We start from the raw sequence: 13,912 nt of genomic DNA, 5'->3' as shown, positions 1-13,912 counted from the left end.
ATTCAAATCAATAAATGTAAATTTAGTTAATTTAGTAGATTCTGATTCGTCAAAGTTAATCAATCAACTTAATGTCGGACTTTTATCAGGAATAACAAAAAAAAATTAATAAAAACCAAATTATCTAAATAACCTAATTTGATAGTTGAAATAAAGAAAATGATTCAATTAAAGTTCTATTTACTGGTGATGAATTCAACAAGTAGACTTGAAACAATTGACTCTTGGTTGATACTGTGGTCTTCGTTTATATTAATCCGGGATTTATAATATGAATCAGAGGGAGTTAATCGTGAAACAAATGCTGATTTTGTTGACCGATAATTAGAAAAGGAATAGTTCAAATATGTTGATGATATTTGGTCCAATCAATAGACTAACAGAGTGAAAAGTGATAATTAATAATTATAAATAGAAAAGGCAAGTGCATCTCTATTGTTGTTCCCTCTATTATCTGACAAACTCTTTGATTTTCCCATTTGATTATAGAGAAAACAATTACAATCTTTCAATTATCATTATTATTGATACATTTTTACATTTACCATTACATTATCCCACCTTTTCACAATCAAAGTGTTTTAGATCAATTTAGTGATAATAGTGATAGTGATTTGTTTCAGAGAAAATTAATTAATTGTGCTTAGATTATACAATCAACCAGTAATTTTCATTGTAGTTGAGTTTATCCTAAAAACTATTATTATTAGAGAGAGCCAAAGTTACTAAACATGGGATAGTAAGGTGGGTGGAGGGGCCATTTGGTGTTGAAAACAAGACTCCAAAGAGCAAACAAAAATCATTTTTCCCTCTACAATTAAAGATTAATAGATTAATAGATTTCCATAAAGTCACAATTTTCCCAAACCTCACCAATTTTCTGAGTCCAATGAAGGTGACATTAGAGAGGCAATTAGTTTATTTCATGAATGGGATGCTGGTATAACGGAATTTGATTGGATAAATGAAGAGACTACTAGAGAGATTTATCTTTACAGGCATTTCGATAATTAATGTAACTTGAAGGTGATGAAAATTTTTATTATGTTTTCATTAATCACTACTAATCGTCTAACTAATCTTCTTTAATCTTGATTCAATTGTTTTTGCTGGATTAGGTGAATATGTTGACGAATTAAATTCGCAAAATTTACGATACATTCTGATAATGGTAATTATTTAAATAATTAAATTGTTTTTCGTAATCACTACAATAATTAATGCAAAATATAAGTACATGACTGATTATCTTCAATAAATAGATTTCAAATTCATTGGTGATTAAATGATTGAACAAACGCCCGAAAAGTTTATTATAATAATGGAGTTTATTTCGTGATTATCAATAATTTGTAAAAAATATTTAATTTATTCCATTTTGATTGTGATTTTAACACTTGAATTTCGAATCATTTAGTGACTAAGGTCAAACCAATACTACAAATTGCTTTTGTAGTCAGAGTAGCCATCAGCTTCAGGCTCTTCATCGTTCACTTGTCGCTCCCAAGTGAAACTTTGCTCGTTCCACGTACCTTGAGCAATTCGACTTGATAATGTTTTCATCTTCAAATATGCAATCGGAAGTCCAATACCGAATAAGAAACCAGTGGCTATGAAGATCAAAATTATTCCAAATGCTGCTGATCCGCTGGTACCTTTTTTTTCGGTGGGAGCTGGTTGTCTTTTCTTATTCGAGTTCTTAACTAGTTCGTAATTGGAACAATTCGTCGCATCTGTGGTTGCAGTCTTCGAATCTTTGACCGAGTATTTCGATAATGAACAAGTACTTGTCGATCGACCTGTTGGACAGAAGTTGAACGATTGACAAGAGTCCAAATCATCAGTCCAACTGTAACATAAAGCGGCACATTGATCATAATTTAAATTGAATTCGACGTGAAAAGTTTCCGATACAAGTTTTCTTCCTGTGGGCTGATACATATTCGAAACTTTAGCTAAAGAAAATAAGAAAACAATAGTCATATTAATAATTGTTCATTTTTTCTAACCCTTCCACTAATTAGACTTACGAATGTAAATTTCGCAGTCAGAATCATATTCGGTGCCCGAATCGGTATAAAATCCACCCATGGTACAAGTCGTGCCACAACTTTGGAATGAGACACAGTTTTCATCTGAACTACATTCTGAGGCACATTGATAGACATTCAATTCTAGTGGAATCGAAGATAATGATTTGAATTGGCGATTTCTGATCACTGAGTAATCGAGTAAATTGTTTTTGGTATAAACTGCGCAGTTTGAGTCACTCTTGGCCAGATCAATTGGAGCTTTTTGCGGGGTCATATTCGTAACTAAACATTCACTTGTTTTCTCTCCAGAACAATAAGAAAAAGTTCGACATTCTAATTCATCTGAGTTTTTGCAATTTCGATAACAGTCAGAAAATGTTTTCACGTTCGCAGCCACAGCAACATTTGGATCGTTGGCTCTCAACTTTTCGTCAGAATGAGAAAGGCGAAAAAGATTTCCTGAATGATCAGTTTGATCTCGAGTTTCATCAATAATATCAATTACTTTGTAATCGACTGGTTCTGAAGAAAAAGGATAAAATGGTTAGAAATTAAGACAAAAAAGTTCGATATAAAACCTACTCCAGAATCTATCAGTCAATGAGACTGTTTTGTAAGCTGTATCTCGAAGTAAACGGGATTGAAGATCTTTGTTTGTTATTTCATGAACCATTCGATTTAAATTGTGTAATGGTATTTGGAACACTTGACAGGCTTGACCTTTTTTATCATCTTCTTTGACATTTTCGATTCCTTTCATGATACCACAAATATTAATCGTTGGACAGAAGAGCACAATACTTTTTGCAATATAAAACAATAAGAAAATCAATTCAATCTAATAAAAGTTACCATTATTAAACTCACTCGAAATCAGAATAATCAGTTGATAAAATGCTTAGACAGTCAATTTCTCCTGCAGTTTTGACTGTTCGTGACAGTGACTTAAAGTATTATCGCTAACAGAGTAAGTTTTGGGTGAGAATACATCTGATACGAAAGAGAATGAATTTTCGGTCAGTGGGAAGCGAAAATATTAGTTGGGTTATAATTTATTCACCTAGTAGATTTGGTGCTTCAAGAAAATCGATTCTGATATCAATCGTCAAAGTACTGAAAGTAACGGCCATTTCAATTATTCTCAATGGACTAAGGTCATAGTTGATAAGTAGGGACTGTCTGAAGTGCTCTTTTAATGCGTACACGTTATCTTCAGCGAGCTTCATACAGTTCGGTGCTAAAAATTAGATTAAATTATGAAAGTTTTTATTGATTTGACATTTCATCAACGAATGTATTAATAATATTACCTTGGCATCCTAGTTGAAAGGTAAGTGTCTTGTCACCAGTGAAGTATTTGCATCCAGCCACTGAAAACTTATCATGAAATTTGGATTCAGATTCTACAACTCGGAAATCCAAGTAATCTCTCTGAATAACTTCAACGAGTTGTAATTTTTGCTAATCAATATTAATTAAGAGAAAGTAGTTTATCGTATGTATTTATAATAATAATCAATTAGATTTTTAAATCAAACTTTTGGTAAAAATAATTACCTTGGTGTCTAATCTGTAGCAATTAATTATCGTTGCAACAATCAGGTATCCATTAAAAGCAACTTCGCTAGTCTAAATGGTTGAGAGAAAAGCAAATTATTAAATAAACTTTTCAAAATTCAGAAAATCAAATTAAATTTAGTTCTTATTAAAACTATTAATAGTTTAATAAATTAACCTTGGCTTAACTTACAGTTTCAGTGAAATATTGAGTAACCACAACCTTATCGTATTTATCGTTATTAGTGATAGTATTATACCGAATCGATTCCCATGCTTTCACCACGAATCCAGGTCGATTTTCCTGAGAAAGGAAACAGAAAACATTCATGATTATATTAATAAAATAAATTAATCGTTGAAGATTGACTAGTATCTTTTACTTACAAGGACCATTTCACCTAAATACCTGTAATGTCCATCCAGCAGAAGTAATGTTTTTAAACTAAACTGATTTGTCAATTGGTCAACTCCGGGTGATGTTTTTTCAGCTATCGAGATGTTACAAGATCCGCCATCTTGAAATATATTAACTATTCCGAGGGAATAGTCATAAAGAGCTTCCATTTCAATGCCAAGAGGTGATGTTTTCAGACGCATCAATTTTAGCTTATCATTGGCATGTATCTATTAATAGTTGTGAGGGTTATTGTTATCAAATCTCAAGCTGATCTCTTACCTCGCTGATACTTTTAGTAGTTGTTGCACCAGTAATTGTTTCCGAAAGTATGAAATGGACAAGATGGAATTCAATGTTGGTAAAGGTAACGTATCTTCATAGTAAGTTGAACAGCCGATTCCTGGAAGTGGCTGTGAAAAAAGGCGATTGATAAGTTGACTGGAGAAAAGCTTCTTAATTATCTTACGTTGACAGTTTTTGATAAATCTTTAGTCGAGTCTGACTTTTGATAGTAAATGTCCAAAATTAAATCCTCGTTCATTGAATCAAGTATAGATGATGGGTCACTCCCACTGAAAGCAATTCGACTCGGTGCTTGTAGACCTGATTTTTTATCCAAATTAGCTGATTTGATAAGGAAAATGTGAGGAAAATTTGAAATTTAATCAAAAATAATAATCAAACACCAAGAGGTGATAATTAACTTACATTTGTAATAATAAGTGATATTCAATTTATCGTTGATATCGGCTGTGAAACTTTTCATTATCTTACCTCTCACATTTTCATTGTCACTCTTTTCCTGATTTGTTGATTAGATTGAAAATCAAATCATTAGATTGTAAAATTTTGCTATTGACTTGATATTTAACGTTACCTTAATTAGTGAACTATGTCCGAGGCGATAAAGTATCGATGGTCCCATGGCTACTAACAAACTCGTCAATCGCTTATTGATCCCAGGCAAGAGTTGAGAGCTCGACAATTTGTATAATGAACAATCGATACCTTACAGTGAAAAAGTCAACAATTACTTTCACTTTAACAAAAAGTGATTATTAATTTAAAAAATTTACCCATAACCACTTTACGCTCATCACTGTCCTTTCCGTTTCCGTCCGTCATATTGTAATAAACATTGAATGTATTTTTAGGTGAATCAACTACAATCATTCCGTTAATTGTTGATTTGGATGAAATAAACTCTTTCATAAAGTATTTATCTCCATTGCTCTGTTAATTATAACAATCAATTAATTTAGTAATAGTTTCAATTTCCAGATTAAAACATTGATTAATATTTACCAAGTCTTTTAACGTTGCATCAATAATTGTCTGAGCGAAGCGAAGACTATACATCGAAAAAAAAACTCTGCGTTAAACGATTGATCGCAATTTAAGTCGATTTTCCCAAATTTTCAGGATAGGTCCAAATGATGGGTCTGGTCACCTGTATAGTTTGGTGATGATTATTTTATAAAGTAGTAATTTCTCTTCACTAGATGAAAGATGTGTCTATCACCATGGCAGGAAAATGCCGCTTAAATTTTGCGTTTCTTCTTTTCTTTCTTTCTTTTTTTCTCAGTCTCTTTCTCTCAGTCTCTTTCTTTCAGTCTCTTTCTCTCAGTCTCTTTCTTTCTTTCTCTTTCTCTCAGTCTCTTTCTTTCAGTCTCTTTCTCTTCTTTCTCTTTCTTTCTTTCTCTTTCTCTCAGTCTCTTTCTCTTCTTTCTCTTTCTTTCTTTCTCTTTCTCTCAGTCTCTTTCTTTCAGTCTCTTTCTTTCTTCTTTTTTCTTTCTTTTTCTTTCTCTCAGTCTCTTTCTTTCAGTCTCTTTCTCTCAGTCTCTCTCTCTCAGTCTCTTTCTCTGTCTCTTTCTCTCAGTCTCTTTCTCTTTCTTTCTTTCTCTTTCTTTCTTTCTCTTTCTTTCTTTCTCTTTCTCTTTTTCTTCTCTCAGTCTCTTTCTCTCAGTCTCTTTCTCTCAGTCTCTTTCTCTCAGTCTCTTTCTCTCAGTCTCTTTCTCTCAGTCTCTTTCTCTCAGTCTCTTTCTCTCAGTCTCTTTCTCTTCTTTCTCTTTCTCTTCTTTCTCTTTCTCTTCTTTCTCTTTCTCTTCTTTCTCTTTCTCTCAGTCTCTTTCTTTCAGTCTCTTTCTCTCAGTCTCTTTCTCTTAGTCTCTTTCTCTCAGTCTCTTTCTCTCAGTCTTTCTCTTTCTCTTCTTTTTTCTCTTTCTCTTCTTTTTTCTCTTTCCTCTTTCCTCTTTTTCCTTCTTTAACTTTCTTTCTTGCGCGCACTTCTCAGTCTCTCTTTTCTGAGTCATACACGCGCTCAGACGTCACTGCCGCTTGCAGTAAGCCTAGTGTAATTACCCTTTGGTAAATTCAACGGTAAGTCCATCAATGAAGTAATTGAAGCTGAGAGAATAATTTGATTGAAATATTAATCAATTGCTAACAATTAGCTAAGTTTAATATAAGCTTACCTGAATTACCAGAAATAATCATCAAAAAAACACTTAACAATAAAGGTAACATTTTCAAGCTGATACTTGGCGATGGTTATACTTTTTAATGTAGTAACTTGTTAACGTAGTTGAATTTTAATGAAAAAAAAGTTAATGAGTAGATGTAATTTGTTTTAATTGTTATCAATAAATTGTCGATAGAATCAAGATAAGGGTTGTAACAATTTAATATGCTATTATTATTTGCACCGGGCAAAAACAACGCCTTCCGTTGATCGTTGGTCGAGGACCATACGAGGTGCCACTAAAATTTGACATAATTTTGATTGTTGATAACTCATCAATCGGTGCGTTTTTATCTTTTGAATTTAATTAATGATAGAACTAATAATGAGAATTATCTGATAATGAATACGACTAATCACTGAAAATTAATAGCTATTTTTAGAGTATTTGGTGCCAATGAATGAACTTACAGTGCTCTCTCCATAGAGTAAACAATGAGAAGCGCTACACAGAAAACAATCATAAAGTGAGAAAATGATTTCTCATTAACTAATTGCTTATTTAAATTGAAATATTAATAATAATCAGAAAACTTATTAGAATTTAATAAAACATAAGAAGAGATGTTAATCTTTCTCATTTTCGATTTAATTTAACAAGAACCAGTTTACAATATGAATTTAACAATTTAAGCCTGTATGTTTAGTTTAATTATTAATAAAATGACAATGATCATAATTTCATTAATTACTTTGGTGCTTGAAAAAATTTCTTGTACAGCAGTTTTTTGAATATAAATGAAAAGAGGGATTCTTTATATTCTTTTTTGTTTTTAATAGTAGTTTAGATAAGAATGAAGAAGAATTGATAAAATTTTAGTCTGGAATCCAGTGATAGGATGTTTCAGGATCAGGAAAGTTAACGGGATCATGATGCATTGAATAGATCGGCATTAGCACCTTAGCACCCTTGGGAATAACAATATTGGTCTCGAGATGATGATAACTTGAGTGGCAAACGCGTTCATTACGAGTCTCTGGAGGATCGATACGGAGACTTTCATTAATCACTGCATCCAAATAAGGTGCCGATGATATGTTATCATAGTTAAAGGTACCAATTGAATCAATTTCTTGAGCCAATCGATTTTGACATTCGGGATTAAGTGCTACTCCCTGATCCTCTCCTGATCACTGACATTTAACACTGGTTGATGGTGTGTTCATAAAGTCTGACCAATAAACAACAAGAGCAAAATAAGCTAATCAGATATCTATGTATAGTTAATAAATATGATAGCCTATGGCCAAAAAAGATGAGACTCTTCACAAAAATCGCCATAACTATTGAAACTTGACTGACTCTACTTTTGGTCATAGTTAGTGATTAACCATAGTTTAGTTAATGTGAATAACCTGTAATAAATGTAACTAAAGTGAAATAGTAAATCAGATCATCATACTAGTTGAAGGTGTGTTGATAATTAGCGATAGATGAACAAAATTAAGCTACGTTCTAATCATTGAAGGTCAATTTTATTATAACGATTCAAGGTTTAGATTAATGGATAATGGATTTAATTGATTGTAAGAGCACAAATAAATAATAACATTGTTGATGACCAACGAAAGTTGACCATTTGAGAGGGAAAAGTTCAAAAGAAACCATTGAAACACCAATTCCATTTTCATATTTGATGATTGATAGATTGTTCATCTACTTATCATTGTCATGTTTTGAATCTTTGACTATTACTAGAGTTTCTCAAGGTAACAAATTCAATTCGCTAATTGTGCTTCGTTACTAATAAAAGCACTTTATTCATCGATATTGGTTTTTCTATACTTTTATGCGAAATCATTGGTAAAGAAAATTAGCAAGAGTAATGCTTAGTGTTAGTGCCAATGTGAACATTGAAGTGATGAAATTGGTGTTAATTACGAATAGATTTCCAAAGGTGAAACCAACATTTTTCCAAAGGATTCGATTTATGAAGATGTCATGCTAATTGTGTAAATAGAAAAGAGATTATCAATAATATTATCAATCTAATTTCTAAGTGACATTTACCTCGTATTGTAATTGTTGAGTTCTTAATGAGAAAGAGATATTGTATAAGTCCTCTAATCCATAAGTCGCAATTTGATTAATCGAAACCAGACGAATTGTTAAATAGATGATTAAGATTGAATCAGTCACCATAAAAAGAATCCAAATGGGATTGAAATTGTTTACATGACCAAAGGCGAATACAGCATTTATAACCCCAAAGACTCCGCAATTAATATATGTTACGGTTATGAAATATCGTGCGAACTTTTCGATTGATTGAGAGGCTAAAACGGCATAGCTATAATCTAATCGAATCTTTTTCAATTGTTGTAACATAATTGTCGGTGTTTCATGACGAGAAAAGTTTTTAATATTAGTATTTATCGAGCCGAAAGCGGCTTCCAAACAGATACAAGAATCAATTATAATGTTTAAAAAGAATGAATTTCCAATATCGAAGCAAACATGAAGAGAAAATTGTACAATCGAAGGCATAATGTCCATCATTTTACTGTCAGAATGTTTTGTAGAAAATAAAGTGAGGATATTTAAAGAAAGTAACCATGTGATTAGACAAATATATTTAATTCTACGTTTTTGCTTCACCATCAGAACAGAATTTGTATCGAGTCTTAGATTATTTAGATAATGAAAATAACCACGAAAGCTTGACCAGTCTAAAAAGAATACAGCAATTATCCGTAAATTCATTACTAGAAGTAATATTGCTCTTCGAACTGACTTGAACATAAATAAACTGTTTGATTTATTGTAAAAATCGTACCAATCAAATGCCGAAAAAATCGCTTCGATTAGACTAACGATACCAATAGTCACTATAAGAAACCATTTTGGTAAGGATGAGAATATCCATCTTGATGGGAATATAAAACCAGTAAGTAAAATTGAATTATTAATTCCACTCGCACCATTATGATCTTCCATGTTTTGATTGAGATCCAGAATTAAACTGATTTGATTTTTCTAAATTGGAACTAACTAATTTCTAGTACTTCCTCGCTTATGATTATTATTAATATCGATTCTCGGTGTGCAATCCATTACATGATTGATCGTAATGTTATCTCAGTTTTTAATGAAAAGACTACCTGAATTTAATTCAATCTCCTGTTGATTATTTGGTACAATTAGATAGTGATCAGTTTTGATGCAAAAAATGAATGATCAGCTTGCCTTGATTTCCTTTATACAGCCAACAATCTTAAACTAATTTGTTAATCATTTACGCAGCTTATGGTAATCAATTGAAGCAAAATTTTGATATTCAGTTTTTTCCATTGTTATAAAAGATAATCTAGGAAGAATTTAATCTTCATTTTGAATTTATTTCCAGCTGATATTATGATCGCGGAAAATTGATAACAAATCAATAACAACGGTAACAACAGTAGAACTATCCATAGACGATTTCCCTGTTTGATTGTAATAATAAAATTGGGATTTTAAGAGGTGAATTATAAATTATTTAGATCAAGTTAGATGGTTAAATTTATTTTTTAGTTTGAACTACAAATTAATAGTTTTCCCGACCGAGAGATTTGATCAGGGCAATCGAAGCAAAAAAGTCAAAAAAATTTAGCGAGCAAATCAAAGGGGATTATTAATTTTTTTGGAATTTTTTATTTTTGAAAATTGACTTTTTCCACTTTTCCAAATAATTAATTAATTGTTCGATTTATTAAATTTATTTTAGTTAAGATGAAATTCTTACTATTTTCTCCCTAGTTTAAGATAGATATAAAAAAAGTCGTACTACTAATTAAGGGTCAATCCGGTAGCTCGGTTTAATGTGATTTAATCTAATCAAACTGATTCAAAGTTGATTAAAAACTGGGTTTTTATTGTTTAATTCATTTACCTGTCCGGTGGATATAAACAATGATTTTTAAGAAGTCATGCGTAAGGGATAACAAAGGTAACATGTTGATTTACCTTTAATTGTGCTCATTAAGATAATTTGTGAACTTGATTTTGTGTTTTTTCAAACAATGGACGATTTTGTCCTTCGCTTTTGATGAAGACACGTTAGTTGAGGTACCGACCCTGTCTCTAAGCCTCGCAGATAGGAAAGCAGGTCAAAAGTAACAACTTCGAAATGTAAGTATTGTAATTCTATCTCTTCTCATCTCCAATGTCTTCATAACTGAAGATATTAAGATGAGAAAAATGATTCATCTAGCTAATCAGATTTTTAACTTCAGGGCCAACTGACAAGTGTATTGAACTTTAGAAAAGAGAAAAGAATGGAATCTGATTTCTCCAACATTTAACACAAAACAAATGCATGGAAGAAATTAGTCAAGGAATTAGATTGGGACCGCACTCATAAAGAAGTGGCCACGAAATTCAAAAATATAATTTCATATCGATCGAAGTCACTTCAAAAAAAAGACAGGCTAGTCGGGTGATCAAAATGAAGACACGGCTGTCGAAAAACTCATGTCTCTTGTCAGGTATTTCACGGACTCCAATCATAAGTATAATCCCCCTAAAGTGATTGATACCGGTGACGAAATTCAATCCTCTGAAAAAAGTTCTGAAGATTTGCCTGATGTCGACCCAACACTCTTACTTGAAGGTGATGATCATTTTTTTCTTACACCTTCTCCGAATCTTACTGATGATGTCAATATAACCACTGACATCACCATCATAGGATTAGATAAAAAAAGCTTACCTTGAAATTTAGCTTTAAGTTTACCTTATGAACTAATAAGGTGGCTGCTATATCCGCGGCAGCTTTTTCCGCAAGGCAACACCGGTATCAAAAAAGATTCATCTTTTGATTTGAGGCCCCACCGAACAATGAAATAATTTTATTTTGATGTTTTTACTATCAATCCATTTCCTGATTGCCAGAAAAATATCACGACGGCGATGGTAAGTATGATTAACCATTTCTTTGATTGGTTCACAAATCAATTCTGTCTCTTGGCTTATTTCAAGAGATTCAATCAATTGATCAAAACTTATTGTGAAGGGAAGCTCAACAATCGGCGAAAAATTTACCATGATGATGATGACAAATTAAACAAAAAATAACAAAAATCACAGAAAAATGAACAAAAAACAATCAAAAAAATGACAATAATCCCAATTATTTGATTGAAAACAAACAATTAAAAAGCTATTTTTAGATTCTCATTGTTATCTATTGATTAACCGTTAGATGTCACTACTTTTAGTCGAGCGCAAAATTAATCTAAATTTAAACTTCTTTTAATCAAGATTAATCTAAACTAATTCACATTAATTCAGTTAACTAGATTAAATCACATTGAACCGAGCTACCGGATCGACCCTAAATCGAAAATCAAAAATGAAGCTCCGCATCTTTGATTGAATCAATCTAATAGTTTGTAATTGAAACAACTCGTTGCATCTGTGGTTGCAGTTTTCGAATCTTTGACCGAGTATTTCGACAATGAACAAGCACTGTTCAATCGACTTGCTGGACAGAAGTTGAAGGATTGACAAGAGTCCAAATCATCCATCCAACTGTAACATAAAGCGGCACATTGATCATAATTTAAATGGAATTAGTAGTAAGATGTGTCTATTGCCTGTTATGGGAGTAGCCTAAAGTTTTTAAGGGTGAGGAATTCAAGTATAAGTTAATATCTTGTGAAATCTTTAGTAAAGCTAGAGGCAAGATTCAAATGAAAAGTGGTAACTTGAGCCAATGGCAATAAGCTGAAATAAAGAAAAGTTATCAAGTTCCAAATAATTATAATGTAATAGAGGTAAGTTAAGAACCCGGAAAAAAGAAAAGACAATTAAAGTTTTTTTTAAAATTTAATTTTTATTTGAAGGAAATAAAGTTATCATTCTAAGTCACTTAAATCACTCATGGCTTCAAAAGAGTCATTATGTGGGTGCTTCTTACATGAAGAAAAAAAGAACATGAGTAATGTTAAGAAGGGTAAGGTCGGGAGTCTCCTTGATAGAAGTGGAGTGGCGAGGAACAGGTGAAGCTGGTGAATATGCTGGAGATGATTCAAACCAATCTCTGAGTGATCAGAAACTGTAGATCCGTTGCTGTCATGGTTAGAGATGTAGGAAAAGCTTGACATCAGGCCAAGGGATGCCGAGGAGATGGAGTCAAGGGTCATAGAACAAGAGGGATCGTTAATGATGGAGTAGTTGGGATCGGTGATGAGAAATGAGGAGGTTGATTTATGTCTTCGTTATCGTTGTCCATCTAGGCACCTTTACACTCTTCTTGATTCATTGGTTTTCGAGTTTATTGAATTACTTAAACAAAAAAATCTACCTGTTGATGATAAATTGATAAAAGCTAAAGCGATTTCATTGGCTCAGAGCTTAGGGTTGAAAACGTTTGTCGCTAGTACTAGTTGGTTTAGTAATTTCAAGAGAAGAAATAACGTAAGAAGATTAAAACAACACGGTGAATCTCGGTGTGTTGATCTTGAGATTGTCGAGAATTGGTTCCTTAAATTACCTGATATTATCAAAGATTTTGAAGATGATTGTATTTATAACGCTGATGAATCGAGTTTCTATTGGAAAGCTTTACCAACATCATCATATCTAACAAAAGAAGCTGATCAACACGGGATCAAGCAATCGAAGCTCAGAGTATCGGTAATGTTGGGTTGTAATCGTTTCGGTAACAAAGAGAGGATATTGGTTATTTGTTTTCGTGCTCGGCCTCATTGTTTCCAAAAGGTTAATTATGATCTATCATCAATCGATGTAAATTATAAGTTCAATAGCTTGAGTTACATGAAATCAAGTTTATTCAATGAATGGCTAGTTGAGTGGGATAATCAGTTGATTGAAGATAAAAAAATTCTATTATTTGTTGACAATTGCCCATCACATAAATTAACTGAAACATTGAAAAATATTATTGTGATCAAATTACCACCCAACACAACATCACACTGCCAACCATTAGATTGTGGTATTATCGCTAATGTAAAGACTTTATATCGGTCAAAAATAATACAGAAAATTGCTCCGTCAATTGAAAATGAAATTAAATTGATAGATTGTCTCAAAAATTTACAATTAATTGATGGAATTCAAATATGAAGAGATTGTTGGTTCGAAGTTAAACCAAAAACTATTGTAAATTGTTTCACTAAAGCAGGATTTCAATTAAAATAGATGAACTCTAATAGATGTCGCTTCATGTAAAAAATACATCACAAGTGGATACAGAAAAATGTATAAATCAATGTTTAATTAAGGTTTTATAATAATGTAAAATAACTAATATTGTTAATAAAAGTCTACTGATCATATTGATATAAGGTAAGTGGTGAAAATATAACAATATTTTAATATTTAATGAAATTTGAAAAAAGATGAATCCCACATGGGATCATATCTAATGCTGTTACAAATAGAACGTTAAGTTC

The 13,912-nt window shown here is 31.9% G+C and overlaps 2 protein-coding genes across 2 annotated transcripts; one reads left to right on the top strand and one right to left on the bottom strand.

Moving 5' to 3' along the window:
• Positions 1–1,322: 1,322 nt before the first annotated feature.
• On the bottom strand, positions 1,323–2,976 carry LOC128392203 (uncharacterized). Its single transcript, XM_053352185.1, has 4 exons — positions 2,901–2,976; positions 2,616–2,833; positions 2,031–2,555; positions 1,323–1,955 (listed from the first exon to the last, which is right to left on the bottom strand). Exons 2-4 carry the CDS (start codon positions 2,791–2,793, stop codon positions 1,438–1,440), a joined length of 1,221 nt encoding a protein of 406 aa, XP_053208160.1. The 5' UTR covers positions 2,794–2,833; positions 2,901–2,976; the 3' UTR covers positions 1,323–1,437.
• Positions 2,977–12,680: 9,704 nt separating this feature from the next.
• Positions 12,681–13,583, top strand: LOC128392445 (tigger transposable element-derived protein 6-like). The gene has a single exon (XM_053352474.1). It carries the CDS (start codon positions 12,681–12,683, stop codon positions 13,581–13,583), a length of 903 nt encoding a protein of 300 aa, XP_053208449.1.
• Positions 13,584–13,912: the final 329 nt, after the last annotated feature.

The sequence above is a fragment of the Panonychus citri genome, unplaced genomic scaffold (assembly GCF_014898815.1).
Source record: "Panonychus citri isolate SS breed McGregor unplaced genomic scaffold, ASM1489881v1 Contig00136, whole genome shotgun sequence".
In the NCBI taxonomy this organism is placed as follows: domain Eukaryota; kingdom Metazoa; phylum Arthropoda; class Arachnida; order Trombidiformes; family Tetranychidae; genus Panonychus; species Panonychus citri.
The sequence above is the reverse complement of the archived record's forward strand: the minus strand, read 5'-3'. Positions and strand labels throughout refer to the sequence as shown.

What these genes read in the sequence shown, in the direction of transcription:
- LOC128392203 (XM_053352185.1), bottom strand. Translation starts at nt 2,793, where the DNA reads ATGAAAGGAATCGAAAATGTCAAAGAAGATGATAAAAAAGGTCAAGCC. An exon ending in ATTGACTGATAGATTCTGGA is followed by an intron (nt 2,556 to 2,615) that starts GTAGGTTTTATA and finishes CTTTTTCTTCAG; the next exon opens with AACCAGTCGATTACAAAGTA. An exon ending in TGACTGCGAAATTTACATTC is followed by an intron (nt 1,956 to 2,030) that starts GTAAGTCTAATT and finishes TATTTTCTTTAG; the next exon opens with CTAAAGTTTCGAATATGTAT.
- LOC128392445 (XM_053352474.1), top strand. Translation starts at nt 12,681, where the DNA reads ATGAGAAATGAGGAGGTTGATTTATGTCTTCGTTATCGTTGTCCATCT.